At 40.0% G+C, this 17,593-nt stretch overlaps 4 protein-coding genes and 1 non-coding gene across 9 annotated transcripts; 3 read left to right on the top strand and 2 right to left on the bottom strand.

The window, feature by feature from the left end:
* Positions 1-2,029: 2,029 nt before the first annotated feature.
* LOC135426721 (uncharacterized) lies at positions 2,030-4,251 on the top strand. 2 transcript variants are annotated; one of them, XM_064679993.1, is made up of 5 exons: positions 2,030-2,558; positions 2,617-2,802; positions 2,862-3,518; positions 3,594-3,788; positions 3,843-4,251. In XM_064679993.1, exons 1-5 carry the CDS (start codon positions 2,331-2,333, stop codon positions 4,098-4,100), a joined length of 1,524 nt encoding a protein of 507 aa, XP_064536063.1. In that variant the 5' UTR covers positions 2,030-2,330; the 3' UTR covers positions 4,101-4,251. The 2 variants fall into 2 exon arrangements, with proteins under 2 accessions (XP_064536063.1, XP_064536054.1); XM_064679984.1 differs by having other exon boundaries at positions 2,031-2,558; positions 3,594-4,251.
* Positions 4,210-5,397, bottom strand: LOC135426751 (uncharacterized). Of its 2 annotated transcripts, none has more exons than XM_064680031.1 (2): positions 4,609-5,397; positions 4,210-4,551 (listed from the first exon to the last, which is right to left on the bottom strand). In XM_064680031.1, the coding sequence occupies exons 1-2, from the start codon at positions 5,254-5,256 to the stop codon at positions 4,264-4,266; spliced, it is 936 nt and encodes a 311-aa protein (XP_064536101.1). In that variant the 5' UTR covers positions 5,257-5,397; the 3' UTR covers positions 4,210-4,263. The 2 variants fall into 2 exon arrangements, with proteins under 2 accessions (XP_064536101.1, XP_064536111.1); XM_064680041.1 differs by having other exon boundaries at positions 4,210-4,530; positions 4,609-5,393.
* Positions 5,398-5,576: 179 nt separating this feature from the next.
* On the top strand, positions 5,577-7,065 carry RpS8 (ribosomal protein S8). The gene is made up of 4 exons (XM_064680054.1): positions 5,577-5,627; positions 5,897-6,003; positions 6,246-6,657; positions 6,882-7,065. Exons 1-4 carry the CDS (start codon positions 5,624-5,626, stop codon positions 6,983-6,985), a joined length of 627 nt encoding a protein of 208 aa, XP_064536124.1. The 5' UTR covers positions 5,577-5,623; the 3' UTR covers positions 6,986-7,065.
* Positions 6,759-6,805, top strand: LOC135427152 (small nucleolar RNA R442). The gene has a single exon (XR_010435996.1). It is a non-coding gene; the product is annotated as a small nucleolar RNA R442 (small nucleolar RNA).
* A 2,538-nt stretch (positions 7,066-9,603) lies between the features above and the next one.
* Positions 9,604-17,549, bottom strand: Zip99C (Zinc transporter Zip99C). Of its 3 annotated transcripts, none has more exons than XM_064680002.1 (6): positions 17,178-17,549; positions 10,924-11,321; positions 10,749-10,856; positions 10,273-10,686; positions 10,060-10,215; positions 9,604-10,007 (listed from the first exon to the last, which is right to left on the bottom strand). In XM_064680002.1, exons 2-6 carry the CDS (start codon positions 11,132-11,134, stop codon positions 9,829-9,831), a joined length of 1,068 nt encoding a protein of 355 aa, XP_064536072.1. In that variant the 5' UTR covers positions 11,135-11,321; positions 17,178-17,549; the 3' UTR covers positions 9,604-9,828. The 3 variants fall into 3 exon arrangements, with proteins under 3 accessions (XP_064536072.1, XP_064536080.1, XP_064536090.1); XM_064680010.1 differs by having other exon boundaries at positions 10,924-11,302; XM_064680020.1 differs by lacking the exon at positions 17,178-17,549 and adding an exon at positions 15,801-15,816.
* Between the last annotated feature and the right edge of the window lie 44 nt (positions 17,550-17,593).

Here is a 17,593-nt window from a genome sequence, read left to right as displayed (position 1 = left end):
TTGCCAGCCCCATATAAAATGACCGGAAAATATCAACCTTGTTCTTGAGCTCTAATATTTATCTCAGGGACAATGGCACTCAATGCACGCTATAGAATTTTGTACACACATGTTTTTAGAAGGTATAGGCATAATTTTAAGCAAATGGTAGGTACTGTTTTTGGAAAATTATTTAATTGTAAACCGACCTCAAATCGTTTATTCATAAGGTCTATCGAACTGCTAGTTCCTACTCGAACTGAACCACTGTTTGGATTCAGTGTTTAACAATTTAATACAGTATTGGGCGGGAACAAATCAATTGGAATTATATGTATTATGAAATCAAATTATATGAGAAGTAGCCAGTCAAAGTAAGCCGTGTAAAGTAAAATAAACGGTACAGCTTTCGAAAAAATTACATTTTTCTATTACTTGCTGGCAATATTTATTTAATATTTTCTTACAACAAAATGGTGGAATTCTTTTTTTTGGAAACGGTTTTTAACAAAAAGAGTGGCAATATTTGAAATTGGGCTTCGAACTGATCCATGGAAATGTGTAAACAGCAAAGATCACTTTGACCACTTTATCAAAATGCCTCAACATCCATTAAAAAAGAAGAGCATTCGCATAATTAAGCAGCACCATCCCAAAATTCGTAATCAGCAAAGCTTATTGAGGGCTCAGCAGGCACAAGTAAAAAATGGGGGAGCATTTTCAGCTCCTAAAGGATAAGGTGGTAACATTAAAGGTGTGACAACCGGCGGAAATGCCACAGCCGCAGAAGCGACGTCAGCCGGCGCAGATGCCACAGCCGCAGCAGCAATGGATGCAGCCGCAGCAGCTATGGATGCAGCCGCAGCAACAATGGATGCAGCAAGCTCAACAAGCAAGCTCTTATGAGTATACGTCGCAGGATTATAAATCTCTATATATAAAACTGTTTGTCCTGATTTGACTGCCTGATTGGGGATCAACGCACAGCCCAAACCGTAAGAGCTAGGAAGCTTTAATTTTTACTGTGGTTAACTCATGTGATGAAGGTGCAGGTTAAGACGGGGTTTCAGGAAATTCCACCCGCATGTGTGGATAAATCGCGACAAAACTTTGTATTCAATTTTTTTGTTTACCATCCGATCGCCCTCAAACCCATTTTGAAAAATCTTTGCTCAAATTCTTTTGGGGGCTATTTCACACTTTTCAAAAATGCATTCCTCCTTGGTGGAAATGGGGGTCAAAGATTTGGTGGGTGACGTTTCCTGTTCAAATTTATTTCCAAGGATCTATACCAAAAATCATTTGAGACGTGTTTCACACTTTTTGCAAAATCCAAGCTTTCTCGGTAGAAATGCGATTCAAAGATTTTGTTGGGAAAAGTTTTTAGTTTTGTCTTCCAACTTATTTTCAAAGCTCTACATTAGAACATAATGAATGCGTGTTTAAGCGATTGGGAAATTCCACCCACAACAGTGGTTAATTAGCGAAAAACGGTTGTATGAAAGACTTTTGTTTACCATCCGATCGGCTTCAAAAACATTTTCAATGATCTTTGAGAGAATCTATTTTATACGGGTATTTAATTGTTCAGCACTGAATCCAAACAGTAGTTCAGTTCGCGTAGGAACTAGCAGTTCGATAGACCTTATGAATTAACTATAAGAGGTTGGTTTTCAATTAAATAATTTTCTCAAAAACAGTACCTACCATTTGATTAAAATTATGCCTATACCTTCTAAAAACATGTGTGTACAAAATTCTAAAGCGTGCATTAAGGGCAATTGTCCTTGAGATAATATATTAGAGCTCAAGAACAAGGTTGATTTTTTAGGTCGGTTGCACTCTTTTCCAAACTTCTTAAAAAAGGGGTCCCGACGATCGGGACCAAATTTCACGATTGGCTAGGTGAAACAATAGGCTTTAATCTTGTATATGCGGCACTCGGAGCTATTATCTCTGAATTAAAATATTTAGGGAATGTTCAAAATCTAATTCTTCAGTCGCTTGGCTCACACATATCATAAGCTTTCATTCAAAAAGAAATGATAATTTGTTGCAACTCTGCATTAAAATGTATTTCGTTTTGTGCATAATTTAATGCATTTCAAAGTGTGTGAATCCAGCTCCGGATCCAAGTTCAATTGAAGCCACCGTCGCTGATTAGGCGCCCTTACTAGTTCCCTGAAATAGTTCAGCAGTGAATCAGTTATCGCACTAGCTATCGATTAGCTATTAAAAACAAGCCAATTCAACTCTTAGTTTTGCTTGGTTGTTAACGAGGGAATAGTAAAGTATAAATTGCAATTTATATTATTTGAGATAATTTATGTACATATTGTAAGCGAGGCGATATGTCCGATGAAAGCGATTCAATAGGTGACAACGAAATCGATCCAATGGAGAACCAAAACATAATACCCCTCTTACCAAGTTACAAGCGTCAGAGCTACGTCTGGGGTTTCTTTAGTCCAGTGCCTGACCATTCGGACGTATTTAGATGTAAGGTGTGCAGCGAAACCTTTGGCAACCGGACACCCATTCTAAGCCGACATTTACAAACTGCGCACGCCATTACGGAGGTGATAAACCCCTTAATGATCTTGTCCATATATTTAATTACGTTCTATTGGAAAGCAGCATCAGGAGGATGCCGTCAAAAAGGGTCGACCCAATCGCAGTTTCGTTTGGAACTTTTGCACCAAGCTGGATGATAAGCGCGCCCTATGTCATATATGCAAAAAAGTGCTGTATTTCGGTGGTGGCAACACCTCTAACATAACAAAACATTTGAGACGCATGCATGCCGAAAAACTAGAGGAGGTGGTAAGCATTGACTAGCATGACAAAAAGATTCTTTTCCTAAAAAACGGTATGGTTTATAGGCCAAGCATATGCCTCGCAATGTGCGTTGGGCCATGGAACAGTCGGTCAAAAAGGAGCGCAGGGGTTCGAGCTATGTGTGGAATTACTGTGAAAAATTGACCAAAAACACGGTGCTCTGCAAATTATGTAATCGACGTATGCGATTCCATGGCACGGCCAATGTTATAACGCACTTGCAACGCCGGCATGACATAATGGATGAAACGACGCCAGTGAAGATCGAAGCGGCCGATAAGATACAGGAGGCGGCCACATCCAGTACGAACGAGAATCCCATGTTGCGCACCTGCCGCAGAACCAGCCTCAGCGGCAGCCTGGTTTGGAGATACATCACACGCATTTCGGATGATACCGTGCGCTGTCGAGTTTGCCTCAAGAACTTATCATATCAAGGCACTAGCAATCTGCAGCGGCATCTGCATCGTATGCACAACATTGCGTGGAACGGACAAGAGCCGATTGGATTGATCAAAGTGGAAGGACATCAATCGGATGACAATTCATTTTTCACCTTCTGCGAAACCACCAGCGATCCCAATGTCTGGAAGTGTCAGATGTGTGACGAGCACTTTGAGCATAATGAGAACCTAGAGGAGATCATAAGCAAGCATATGATTAAGATTCACAGCGCTGCCATGCGCGGAGAATCGACTGAAGTATGTTAGAACCCACTTTTTATGTTCTCAGCTTCTATCATATACTTATAATTTACCAATCCGTTTTTTGCTTAGGACTACGACGACGATGAGGAAGAGGAGTTTGCCGCCATCTATACCGAAGTTGTTGCTGAAGATAGTAATGCGGCAGCCGCTGCTGTTAGGGCGGGAGATGTTAGCGAGCAAGCGGAACTAACAAGCGCTCTTGCTGAGGATGCACTTTATGATGACCTTATCGAAATCGAGGAAGATGTGCACCACGTTGACGAGGTTGGCGAACATTTAATTGAAAATAGTTTTCATGCAGATGCATTGTTTGCGCAGTCCGGCGAAAATGTGGTTTCGGATTATAGCAATGACAGCACCGATGCCCAGCTAGTGACCACAACCATACAGGCTGAGGATACACCGCTAATGCGTGAGCTGAAGGAGGATCTGTTACGTCAGCAGGCAATGTATTTCAGTGAAAAGGCCGGTTTCTATCGTATGCAAAAGTTTCTCGTGGCGCAACAGGTGCGTAAAGAGCGATTGGAAATTGAGAAGCTTAAGGCCGGACAAGAGCAGCGGTATCCAGATAGCTAATGCCTCAACCAGAGCCTTCTCCTTCTCTACATATGCAAACTTTAGCATCTTTCTTTTAATCGTTAAGTGTAATGTAATTGTAATTCAAGTTGTTACATAGACCGCCATCTACTATCATTATTGTTTAATCATAAATAACAAAATAATTGTGTGTGCATGCTTTTTAGTTGCTTTCAACCACATTCATGTCAAGTAAAAGCTTCTTGGTCTGCAGATCAATTAATCGCCGCTTGGCTCTGGCCAGCTCGGCCATTTCATTGTAATATATTGTTTCCGCTTTTAGCTTCTCGTCAAGTTGGGTCGTTGTCTCGCCCAGTGAATTTGTGTCGTTTTGGTGATCCATCGAATGAGTCATATTCGATGGTTCCTCATCACAATGTCGGGATACCATCACGTCCGAATTGTCCACAACGTATTCGTAGAAAGGCCCCTGGAGTGAAACCGAAGTAAACTAATATCAACATTTGCATTCGCAGCGTATTCGAGCATATGTTTTGCCTATGCCTACCTCATCCTCCATGTGATCCGTGACCTTCTCAATGATGCTATCCACATCGTCGAAGTCGACCTTTTCCAATGGATCCAACTGCCTACGGTCCTCGGCTTGCATTATCTCCTTTTTGGGTGATATCAGGCTGTGTTGCGAGTAGCTGAGGTTTTTGGATAAATTATGATGGCGCCGGATGATGTGCCGCATCAGATTGGACGACGAGTGTTTCGAGGATAATGTTTTGCTGCAGTGCTTGCATTTGGCCATGAACTCGGAAATGCGCACAAAGTGCGCCCACAGCTTATTATTTTTGCCAATCACTTTATTGCGTTCGGCATGATGATGTTGCTCCTGGCGCACCTGGTGTTGATTGTCAATGATGGTGCGCACCGCCGTTTTTGTTTCCCGCTCTCCCAAATTGGCCTCCATGTGTACATCTGGTTCCGGATCTGGTGCGTTCAATTCCTCCCTTAGCTCCGCTAGCATTTTACCCTCGTCACCGGCAAATATTGCGCGCGCCAACTGCTTGTGATTCCTGATTAAGTGGCGCGTCAAATTGGAAGAAGTGTGTTTGGATGAGAGGGTCTTGTCGCAGTGCTTACATTGCACAATATATTCGGTTAGCCGGTGAAAATGTGACAGCGCTTTGGCATTTCGGCCAACCATGATTACATTTGATGTTTGTTATTTTGATTATTTCTCATACGCGCACAATCAACACAATTATGTTGCTCCGAGTTGGCTTGGGTTATATTTTTCTAGTTCATGTACAGTAGGGATGTCAGAAGTTCAGCGACTTATCGATTATTTCCAAATATCGAACGAATGTTAAAGTGTGCTGTCGCTGGTTCGTATTAAAAAAACTAGTGAATGCATAAATTAATATTGTATCGATTACGTAAAGGGGACAGTTATTAGTCCAAAAGGCAACTCTGCAAAAAGTGCTGCCCATCGCTGTCAGTCGATAACCTAAAAATTTTTTGACACGAGGTTGTGCGTGTCTTTTCCTTTCTTTCTCGCTTTTTACTCGAACATGGGTGAGTCGTCGGCTAGTGCAAATTGTGTTAAAATATCAAGAAAATCGACTGTGAAATGCATAAAAACAACATCAATGTGCGCAGAATACGTGCCAGCTAACAGTGCACCTGTGTAGCATAGAATGAAAATGATTTTTAGCTAACATTTGTGAATTTAAAGTTTGTGCAGCAGGCAGCACCGCGTGTTGAGGTTTTCTTGATATTTCAACTGTGTTTGCTATGAATTCGGAATTTTTAATTTGGGTGCATATCCTTTTGCATAATTCAAGGTATTAGCCGTGATAGTGCACACAAGCGTCGCGCCACTGGTGGCAAGCGCAAGTCGCTCCGCAAGAAGCGCAAGTTCGAGTTGGGTCGTCCCGCTGCCAACACCAAGGTGAGTTTCATACATACATACGCGCGCCCGTCGCCATAGTTTTTACACACAAAATTATCATAAAATGATGTTAACGCGTGTCAACTGCAAACGCACTCGACTTGTTCGAGGGCAACAATCTTTGATGATCAAAAAGCATTATGTTCGGACTACTGATTGCAAATTAAAAAAAAAAATAAAGTTAATTTTCTATTTGGCAACTTTTGCTAATATCTGGCAACTCTGTTTATAAATATTTGCAGCTTGGCGGTGCCCGCGTGCACAAGGTGCGCACCCGTGGTGGCAACACCAAATTGCGCGCCCTGCGACTGGAGACAGGCAACTTCGCCTGGGCTTCAGAGGGTGTTGCACGCAAAACGCGTATCGCCGATGTTGTCTACAATGCGTCAAACAATGAACTGGTGCGTACCAAGACGCTGGTGAAGAACAGCATTGTGGTCATCGATGCGACGCCATTCCGTCAATGGTACGAATCACACTATGTGCTGCCACTGGGTCGCAAGCGTAATCCTAAGCACGTGCAGAAGGAGGATGAGAATGATGTGTTGACCAAGAAGCGCAGTGACAAGGTCATGAAGAAGTACCTCGAGCGTCAAAAGTACGGCAAAGTGGAGCAGGCTGTGGAGGATCAGTTCACCTCTGGTCGCATCTTGGGTACGTATTCTGGATAGACAGCTAACTTTGAGTGCCCTTCAATGATGTAAAAACCCTAGCGATCCAACTAATTTATTGCATTAATCTTGTTTTAAGTGAGATGCAAGCCAGTTGGGCGTGAATCACGCTTGTCATAGTTACTCTGAGATCTCTTAATTTATTATTTGATTTGTAATATTATCTGCAGTATTTTAATGTATTTCGTATTCTATTTATCCAAACAGCTTGCATTTCATCCCGCCCCGGCCAGTGCGGTCGCTCCGATGGCTACATTCTGGAAGGCAAGGAATTGGAATTCTACCTTAAGAAGATCAAGTCTAAGAAATAAACGCACTAGATAAGAATGCAAACTGACAACTGATTTGCAAACAAAAACAAATAAAACGGCTTGTTTTTTTATAAGAAGAACATTTTACACATTTTACTCCATCGATTTTGTATGCGTTTGTGCATTCTGCATAAAACTATGTTAAATAGTTGTTTATAATTTTTAATTGGTATTAAAAAAAGAAACAAAAGTGGAATAGATAACGATACCGCCTAGAGCTGCGCTGCTTGCTATATTCTTTGTTTATAAGATATTACCTTGAATATTTCTTGTATTTACTAATATTTCACTGGGTTCCTAAGCGATAAATTATTTTTTTGTTTAATCTCATAAACAAGCTTGAGTAGATTCTGTTGAAATGTTTTTCTACTACTTCGAGTTAAGCATATACCACTGTATTTGTATATGTTGTGAAATTTTACACAGAATTGAATTATATTGAGACATGGAATATGTCTGTCAGGCATGCACTTGGAAGGATTCAAGTTAATATTTGGAAATATTGTTTCCAATCTTAACAAATGACTTGTTATTTGTAGAGTCGAATCGGATATCGGTTTCCCCTCTTTTTTTTGACAAAATAGTTTATATAGTTTGAGCTGCATATTAGATCATGATCAAGTATGTGTGTTGGTATCTATCCAAGGCTTCTAAAATTAGCAAGCATTTTGGCAAGGTTTATTTATGTTTTGTTATACTCATATCTCAGCTATCACAAAAAAGGCTGCGCACCGGTTCGAATTTCAAATTCAATTTTTTGTGCTGTACGCGCGATAACTGAAATTATATAATTCATTTTAAGTTTTCGTTCAAAATCACTGGAAATATATTTTTAGTTCGGAAAGCTACCCAGAGATCACACATTTAAAATTGAAAATCGACGAAACAAAGTCTTAAGCAGACCGAACCTTTTCATGATGCTCATAACCCCGGCACAATGTCATAGAGTTGTGCAACGCATCCTGGAGGCGTTCAAAGATAAAAAATATTGCTGCGCCGTAAAGCGTAATAATGACAGAGTTTGGCATCCTGCGCTTCTACTCAAAATCAGGAGCAACCTACCGCAGGCCCACTAAGCATTCTTCGCCTCATACTTGGAAGGCAGGCAGCTCCAGGTTAAATGTGGAGAAGCTATCTCTTCAATTAAGGTCATTAGAGCGGGCGTTCCTCAAGGCAGCGTGCTGGGCTCCCTGCTATATAACATTCATACTGCAGACGTTCCTGTTATTGTGATCCCGAACCTTCTAGTCGCCACATATGCCGATGACACGGGATTCCTCGCCACTGCTGAGACACTTGAAGAGTCTTCTCAAATCATGCAAGGCCAATTGGACACACTCAACGAATGGCAGAGGAGATGGAACATCATGGTCAGCAACGACAAGTCCACATCCACCACTTTCTATCTCAGACCTGGGAACTGCCCACCTGTCTACCTAAGCGGAACTGTAATACCAGAAGAGACAACACCAAAATACCTTGGCATGACTCTTGACAGGAGGTTAACTTGGAGAACTGACCTTTTAAAGAAAAGTTAACAAGCACCCTCTCTACAAGGCAATTATCAAACCAATTTGGACTTACGGCATTCAGCTATGCCAGCCGAAGCAACCTAAGGTTGATTCAGATATTTCAAAACAAGGCTCTGCGCATCGTTTCCAATGCAAATATTTATCATGACATCGCTTTTATCCACAGTGTTCTTAAGATCCCATGGGTCAGTGATGAGATTGCCAAAGGCAGCATATGCTCCACCTTCACAAGAACAACCTAGCAGTTGGCCTGCTGGACAACAGCAACGCCACTAGAAGAAGCAAGAGAGTGCACCCGCTGGATCTTCCAAAATACTTAATCCAAACATCGCCATCATTTACAATAAGAAATCACTACAAATGAAACTCACCAAGTCACATCATTCAAAAAGTTTAATAATTGTCAACGCTAGACAGATTATAAATAAAATGGTTATCATGCCAAAAAAAAAAAGTATTCTCATAATGCTTTGCTCGTATCTAAGAAGTATAGGGAAAATAGTTAATGCCGAGTATGGTTAAGATATCTTAATAAACAAAAAGCTTTTCATACAAGAACTTCATTTTCGACCGGTCGTTCCTATGGCAGCTATATGATATAGTGGTCCGATCCAGCCGGTTCCGACATATGTACTGCGTGCAACAGAAAGCGGGACGTATGCAAATTTACATGACGATAGCTTTAAAACTGAGAGACAAGTTCGCATAGAAACAGACGGACATGGCTATATCAACTCGGCTGTTGATACTGATCAAGAATATATATACTTTACGTGGTCGGAGATGTCTCCTTTTATGCGTTACACTTTTCGAGACCCTCTGCAAGGGTATAAAAACGGCAAAACCAGGTCTAAACAAAGACCTGACCAGGTTAACGAGACGCTGGACTCAATCATATTTTGGAAGGCACTCACGAACCGTTCATAAATAAATATATATTGATATTTGTTGGAAAACACAGTTTCGATTTATGCTTAACTAAGATATATATTCATAATGTATATTTAAATTTTCACTTGTTTCTCTATGCAACCTGACTTCATACAGTATGATATAAAATATACGTAATTAATATAATAGTTCAAATATCATTCGTATTAGTTGGCTATAATTACATAACACAAACAGGGCGGGTCGTATTGTCGTAATGCGCAATTAATGTACAATACAATTACAACAAAAATTCCTAGAAATTTGTACTGCCAATGACAATTTGGGATTTGTGGTGGCCGAAAATATAACAAAATAATTTTGAAAGCAGCGTCTAATTTGTTGCTGCTGTTACTGCTGCTTGGAGGCGTTGGACATGGCTCAGTGCTCGAAGAGCATCGTCATGAGGGCCATTAAAGCAATGCCAAAGACTAGCGCCAGCAGCTGTTTGACAGACTCCTTGCGCTCGTCCTCCTTCAAGAGATCTGGTAGTACTGTGACCAATGAAATGTGCAGGAAACCGCCAGCGGTAAACGGCATGATCCAGGATGTGCGTGCCTCTGCAATAATCGTAAGTTAAGAAGAGCTTCAAAGAGTTCTTGTGATGCTTACCCATGGCTGATGTGACGCCCGAACCGCCAATGGCCACCAGAGCACCCAGGAGGCCGGCGCCCGCGGTTAGCAGCTGAGCGCGAGCCGCATCCCAACGACTGAAACCGGACCGCAGCAGTATAGCAAAATCGCCCACTTCATGTGGAATTTCATGCACTTTAAAGAAACAAATAGATAGGTTGACGCTTTGATATGCCTTCGCAAAACACTTACGCAGTATTGCGAACGTAGCCAGGACGCCGTGCCGAAAGGAGACCAGAAACGAACCGGCTACTGCCAGACCGTGTGTGAAATTATCTATGGAATTGGCCAGCAGATTCAAATAGCCGGCTACTTTCTTTGGCTGCTCCTTGTGCTCCTTGGACTTTTGTTCGCGTTCACGCAAAAAGCACATCTTGTCCACATCCTCAATATCGCAGGCACTGCCACAGTTTTCCGCTGTCTGGCCTTCGGGTAGTTTGCCCCCATGACGACGCAGCAGACAGTTGGCAATCTCCACGCACTTGGGCTGTGGATTTTCCTCGTCGGCGCTGGTATAGCCCGAGAAGATTTTCTCTACAATGGTAAAGATGAGTATTCCAGAAAGCACCCACAGCCCAGAGCGCAATGATGGATGACTGTTGGCGTCTATAATAGGCGAGGGGAATTTTATGTTAATATATAAAATGTCATGATAATGGATTACTCACTTTGATTATCGCCCTCCCAGGCCTCTGGCAGTAAATGTAAAAAAACATCACCCAAAAGTCCGCCCACCGCAAAACTGAGCAGTACACGCAGGAACTTGGACTCAGCGGCTATAAATAGACAAAGATATATTATTATATATATATTCTAGTTCGAAGTAAATTATTTGAGACTAACGATCTTTGAAGCCCTCCTTGGCCATTTTCTCCTCTGTTGGTATTATGAGCAGCGGTAAGATGCCGCTGAGCCCAATCACTGCGGAGCCAAGCAGTGAGAATACCCACGGTGTGTACTCCATACTTTTGAAATATTCTGGCACATATTCATTCACCAGATTTGTGTAAATCAGCCCAAAGTGCTCGTCAAAGAAGTTGCTGCTGACATTCATCTTGAGAAGTATTGGAATTTGCCCTTGCACTTGCTCTGTTTGGTTATATCTCCCGTCTTACTCAGGAGGTGTTCACTGTAATTGATAGTTGGCTTTGGCTCAGTCAATGCCTTGTCATGACCTCTCCAACTGCAACGCTTGAGCCAATTTAATTGCCTTTCGCCTTAACTGTAAGCCCACAAACAAGCTAAATATGAAAATTGAATAGTTTTGTTATTATATAAACATTATATATACTATATATATATTTATATATAAATATATTTCTTTCAAATTTGGTAATCACACGAGAATTTGGAGTGTATTATATTATATATTAAACGTCAAGTTCAGTTAGTCGAGCAACAAATTTCCCAGCCTAGTCGCCTAGCAACTGCGCTTCCACTGATATAAGATTGATGTACAAATCCCCCCCATGGAAACCAGACAATGGACGTCACATCGGGCAACAGCCGATAGAGCGACACATCGATAAGCGGAGCTGGTGTAAAACTCAAGTATCACAGCTTAAATATGACCAGATAACTAGATAGCTGTGTAAAATGTGACATTTCGCCTTAAGTCGGGCGGCTCATTAAAGATTTCGGGACCATCGGAAGGTTTTTGCATGAGAAAAGAAAAAGCTGCTAAAGTCACGTTTTGTGTAATTCTTTGTTTTTGCATACATATATATACATACATATTTATCTAAATATAATTTGATAAATGCGTTTTTGTACATAAACGAATTTCTTATTGACATTTTTTTATTTACTTTTCGATTTCTTTAGAATCCTCCGTAATCATAAATTTATATGTAGATTATTTATCGGATATTGAGTTTCATTCGAAATAAAAATTATATTAATCTATATACTTTTTATCCCATATTTTTATCTGCGGGAAATATATATGTATACGTTTCGCTAAAAAAATGAATAAATATATAAGACCTATCGAGACACAACTGTAAATAAAATCCACAATTTCTACTTCCCAACTGCCATTTAAAGAGGTAAGGTTAAGTTAATATGGTATTCTTAACTATTTTTATATAGATTTAATGTTATGTGCATCTACATCTATAAAAATGTCGACTTCATGAGTATGAGTAATACTGTGGCACACAGCAGATAAGCCCTGAGCTTTGTAATACGATGCCCACCCCATGGGCAAAAAAAAAAACACGTTTGACTCAAGGAAGACGAGCTTACATTAGCACAAATTCTCACAAAATGCACGCACGATGATAATCGAGAGCTCAGTTTTGAGGGAAATCTGTTAAAACACTCTCGAAGCAGAAATCCGTAGTAATGAAATCCGTTGTCGTTGGCGAGCAGCAGGCGACTGAACTGATTGGGAAAATGTTTAACAGAGTTCTTTGTGAAAAGCCAACATACTTGTGGGGAACTTGGTAGAGGTAGCTGCGCGGGCAGCGCGTATGATTTACGACACATTTTGAGCTATTTTTGCTGTTGATTCCGATTTGATGTGCACAATGCAGCTTAAATTGTTCAGTTTTTGATAGCGATAAGATAGATATAAGTAGACGCCGACCAAATGGCAATACGAGTGTGTCCAAGATATAGACACGATACAGACTGCGACCTTTGTGTGTCCGAGCTGCTGCTGCCGGCTTGGGGAGGGCCTCCAAGTGTCAGCGCAATGTCAACTATGGATAAATCTATGCAGAAACGTGAGCAAATGGACACAAATTGTGATTGATCACGCGCCATGGGCGGGTAAACGGGTATCGCAAAAATATCACGTATACGTAAGCCGTTTAACCAAATGCCGAATTTGGCATAGCAAATGCGTTTGAACGGTTTCGATTTAACGCTCGCTAGCCAGCAACTGGCAACTGCTCACTAAACCCGTCAGTTGGGCCCATCAATGTCACAGCTGCGCCGACGCCGACTGCGGACACTGGGGACAGCGACTGCGTCGGGGGTTTATCTTAGGGTAGTTAAGAGTATTTAGTTTTTTTTTCCAACGTTCTTATACTCTGAACCTATTGAAAATGAGCTGAGTCGATCTAAGTTCATCGGTCTTTGGTATACCCTGAACACATTAAAAGGGTAAAAGTGGTATAATGTATTTGTGCAAATGTATGTAATAGCCATAAGCAAGCATCTCCGACCCCATAAAGTATATATATTTTTGATCAGCGGACATAGCTGAGTCTATCTAGCCATCTGTCCGTCCATCCGTATGTATGAACGCAAGGATCTCAGAATCTATAAGAGCTAGAGACTTGAAATTTGGAACGTAAGTCCAATAATCGATAACTAGCCCCGTTTCTAAGTAATCGACATAATCGATATTGAGCAAATCTCTTAGGTTTTTAGAGCTAAAATCACCAAACTTGACATGTAACTCTTGAATAGTATATTTATATCAAGTATCTTTCATTTTATAGCTATATACACCACCCCGTTACCACCACATGTAAATAAACCAATTTGTGTTGCCCACCAATTTAAGTCACAGTTTTAATGCAATTATCATTTTGAGAATACACGAATATTCTATAGTACAATAAGATTTATTGTTGAAAATTTCTTCGATTTTGAATGTTTTCTGTGCTGTGTGTATGTGCTGCTATTTTAATTCGCTTTTATTCTCGTTGGTATGGATGTTGAGTAGAGTAGCAAATAGTGTTTTCTGCTGCGGGTTCGCGACCTATCGAGGAAAATATTTGTTTGCCTTTGGCATTGGTAGAAAGAGGTTCAGGGTATCCCTCAGTCGGGAACTCCCGACTTGAGCCTCTTACTCGTTTTCTATTGTGTTATGTATTTGGGGAACTACAGTGGCTCGAGACTTAATATTTGAAATGTAGGCCATTCTAGATTATTTTAAATCATATCGATCAAAAAGTCGCCTTTAGTTGGTAAGTCGCCTAAAGTATGTAATCAGAAGTAATTGCAGTTTAAAACTTATTTCCATTTCTACTCCAAATTGGAAAAATAGATTTATGTATAATAAGATATGATATTGCCCTGAAAATATCAATAAAATCGGCTCGATGCTCGGTTGAGTCGAGTCGATGCTGGGTACAGGGCATTCACTAGTCGGGTACTTACTGTCGTAGCACTCTTACTTTTTGTGCGACTCCGTGGCTAATCAGCGTTGACGCGAGTCGTTTGTTGGTAAATAAATGCATTTGGTTATGAATAGAAAACTTTCAGTTGCGGTTCGCTTATCAGCAGCACACGATTTGCCACTAAATGCTATAAAAACGAATAAGATTATATCTACACAAAGAAATCGAAAACCAGTTTCAAATGTTTGTTTGTTCTACAGGCTGGCGGAGCGGCTATTATTAATTTTTTTACGAATTTGTAATGCTTTAAAATATACACATCGGACCGCGTAAAGTACATAACTAAATTAATAATCTGAGTCGCGCTGCCAATCTAAAACTGACTGAAATAGGTCCCTCGATAAATATGTAGGATATTGGGATTTAATCTTCTGTTTTTCACACGACAAAAGAACTCTTTATACTTGAATCAAATCAATTTCGTTCTAGTTATAGCAAATTTCAATTTCAAATATCCCAAATCAAGTATATTACGATTTAAAAAAATGTACTTATAATATTGCTTAAAATAAATACAACGAGATTTTGGTATCATTTGAACTTAATTTCAGCACAGAATAAAATATTATTTCTGAGAATAGCTGCCATAGGAATCAGCTGAGTTCTAAAAAAAAAATTGAGTTGTTATGATACCTTGAAAAAGTACAAAAAAAATATAGTAAAATTATACCTACATCAAAACAATGTCATATGGTTGTCATAAGTTTTTTCGTTAATAAATTGATAATATTTCTGCTCTTCAAGATATTTTGAACAAACTTGCCAAATGCGGACCACATTATCATATGTGTTTAAATACCATATGGAAGTAAACGGAAAAAAATTTCATAGCTTGACGAATTTCCTTTTTTTGTAAATATCTAGACTAAACTTACTTTGGATACAGTTCGAAAACTTTATTTATATAGAAGATCAGGAAATTATTTTTACCTTTTTCAGCATGAGCTTTAAGCTATCTTTGAATTGGTCCTTTCAAATTTTGAATGTTCCGTTTGCTCTACATATCTTCAATGTGTGGAACTTGAGTGTACCTCAATATCTTATTTGCAAGAATCTAATTTTTGTTGAACACACACTGAGCCACTTGTCTAAACAAGCTAACCCGAAGAACAAGGTGAACACGGTTAAGACCTGTATTTTGTATATTTTGCTTGTTTTTATTTTTTATTTTATTGCCTAAGGCTTAAACTGAAACACACAGAAGCGTAAATCAAAAGGAAATACGAAATAGATGGGAGCAGAGCTCATGATATCAGAGCAGAGACCTTATATATGACTACGTTACGCGAAAAAAAACAGTAACTCATTTCAATTATAGAAATTGAGACACACACATATATATATATATATACACACACACATTTATATTGATATGGAGGACAAAAGCCTCACATAGCTCGATCTTTTCTTTCGTGTGCCTCTCGAAAAATTGACAAGTGTCGCGTCGTCGGCTGCGCGGTTGCCGGTGCTTTGAACTTGATTTGTGGCATCCGTGTAGTTGTAGTGTTGTATTTTTTGTTGTTTTTGCATTTGTATTTGTTTATCTTCCACATAAAACACAATACAATACGCTCTGGCACTCACTTGATTTGCGGCTAATGCGGAAATTTATGCTCCCAGCTTTTATTTTTCTTACACAAAAAATCGAGCGACTTATCGCGCCAGCCAGTTGGCTCGTTCTGTCGGAGGCTCTCGCTGCCCCGGCCTTTAAATATGCCAGCACTTTGCTGCAAATGTGTCAATAGCTATGACACAGGGCGTATCCACACTGAAGCTGAATCATGTTCAATCATTTCAATACGAAATTATCAGCTTGTATTGTGCTTTACTTGATTTTAAATGGCGCCGCTTATTTTGCGCGCTGCACTAAACTTGTAAATACTAGATAGAAAGAGTGAGATTGAGATATGGCTGCAAAGAGAGAGACCGAGATAGAAGCAAGAACGGTACTGTAAATGAACAAAAAACAAGAGATATCTTCGGTTTCTTTATTTAGACACAACGGTTATTTTATAAAATAACTAGTGTGGTTTATGATATAGTCAACAGTAATCTGATAAGATTTTGCTAATATATTAGGAGCATTTCGGTCGAAATTGTTAAGTTTGGTCAAGATATTATACAAGAAACAAAACTATAAGCGGTTTGAAATATTAATTTCAATGCGTTAAAAAGCACGTGACAAAATTATAATATCGTTATGCAAGAGCAACAGCTAGAGCAGCTATGCTGTGATAAATTATATGCGATATACTCTTGTTGACCTAAAACAAAAGCGTTCGATCTATTGCAATTATATATACATACAAACAAAAACATAGTGGCCGCAAAAACAAAAAAAAACAACAGCTGCAATGACGATGTGATAAGAGCACCGCGTGAATCGATCAGCTGTGCAGGCAGCGTGGGTGAGAGCGATGCAAAGCGTGTATGAGAGTAAGATTTGGCGGCATTGAGAGCAAAAGTAGAAACATGGCGTCGCTTTGCGCTCTCCCTCGCCTGCATGCCATATGTGCAGGCAAGCACACACATGTACATGTACATACAATATAGATATGCTTATGCACAACAAAGAATTGTGAAATTGAAAAGCATTTCGATTTTAATGGCAAAATTTATAAACTTTACTTGACTACGAGTCTTGTTCAAAATGGCGCAATTGCGGCCGTGTAACCAGTTTATCACACATCAGCCGAGCAGTTACCATTGTTGTTGTCTGGCGTGTTATCGCGTTGATTATGGTCAACAACAACAAGCGAATCGGCCATACTCGAGTGGTGCTCACCGTGCACAGATTCTCAATAATAAGTTTAGTGCTGTTTGCAAAAATAACTAATATGGCCGCTGTGTCTGACGTTGTATCACAGCTTGAAAATTTTCTACACACACACACATTCACACGCATACATACAGACATATGAAATTGCTTGTGGGTGTAGGTTAGTTACACTTCCGCCTTACCGTCTCTAGTTGTTTGGTTGATTGCAGCTTACACTGCCGCAGCGGTTGTTTTCTTCTTCTGCATTACATTAATGTGGGGATAGTTTGTTTGTCTATTGATCGACGCAACTTCTTTGTTGTCGTTGCTGCTCTTTCTACGTGAATATGCGGAAAATATGCTTAATGCGCAGTATCGATCAATTTTGATGACGCTGTTATTGCCCGGCCACTAATCTGCACTGAGACTGAGTAACGGGACGTTTATTCGAGATGCTTACAAGCTTAACGTTGTTGTTTTTGGTTTTATTGTAACACTTTTGTTCAGTTTGTTAGTATTGTGACCCAGTTGAAGTTTTCGAGTAAGTTATCAAGTCTTGTTGCTGATACGCGGGCTGTTACAGCTGAAATGAAACAGGTACGCGTAATATACGTACTTT

This window comes from Drosophila montana, unplaced genomic scaffold (assembly GCF_035044405.1).
Source record: "Drosophila montana isolate Dmon_TW-CO22-7 unplaced genomic scaffold, ASM3504440v1 contig_1264_1, whole genome shotgun sequence".
Classification (NCBI taxonomy): Eukaryota; Metazoa; Arthropoda; class Insecta; order Diptera; family Drosophilidae; genus Drosophila; species Drosophila montana.
Note: the sequence above shows the minus strand (reverse complement) of the source record. Positions and strands in the feature narration are given on the sequence as shown.

Bases quoted from the DNA above. Each gene is read 5' to 3' on its own strand.
- LOC135426721 (XM_064679984.1), top strand. From the start codon at position 2,331: ATGTCCGATGAAAGCGATTCAATAGGTGACAACGAAATCGATCCAATG. The intron at 2,559-2,616 runs GTGATAAACCCC...ATTGGAAAGCAG, and splicing joins CTGCGCACGCCATTACGGAG to CATCAGGAGGATGCCGTCAA. The intron at 2,803-2,861 runs GTAAGCATTGAC...TATGGTTTATAG, and splicing joins CCGAAAAACTAGAGGAGGTG to GCCAAGCATATGCCTCGCAA.
- Zip99C (XM_064680002.1), bottom strand. From the start codon at position 11,134: ATGAATGTCAGCAGCAACTTCTTTGACGAGCACTTTGGGCTGATTTAC. The intron at 10,216-10,272 runs GTAAGTGTTTTG...GTTTCTTTAAAG, and splicing joins GGCTACGTTCGCAATACTGC to TGCATGAAATTCCACATGAA. The intron at 10,008-10,059 runs GTAAGCATCACA...CGATTATTGCAG, and splicing joins GGGCGTCACATCAGCCATGG to AGGCACGCACATCCTGGATC.
- RpS8 (XM_064680054.1), top strand. The intron at 6,004-6,245 runs GTGAGTTTCATA...AAATATTTGCAG, and splicing joins GTCCCGCTGCCAACACCAAG to CTTGGCGGTGCCCGCGTGCA. The intron at 6,658-6,881 runs GTACGTATTCTG...TTATCCAAACAG, and splicing joins CACCTCTGGTCGCATCTTGG to CTTGCATTTCATCCCGCCCC.
- LOC135426751 (XM_064680031.1), bottom strand. From the start codon at position 5,256: ATGGTTGGCCGAAATGCCAAAGCGCTGTCACATTTTCACCGGCTAACC. The intron at 4,552-4,608 runs GTAGGCATAGGC...TGTTGATATTAG, and splicing joins CGGATCACATGGAGGATGAG to TTTACTTCGGTTTCACTCCA.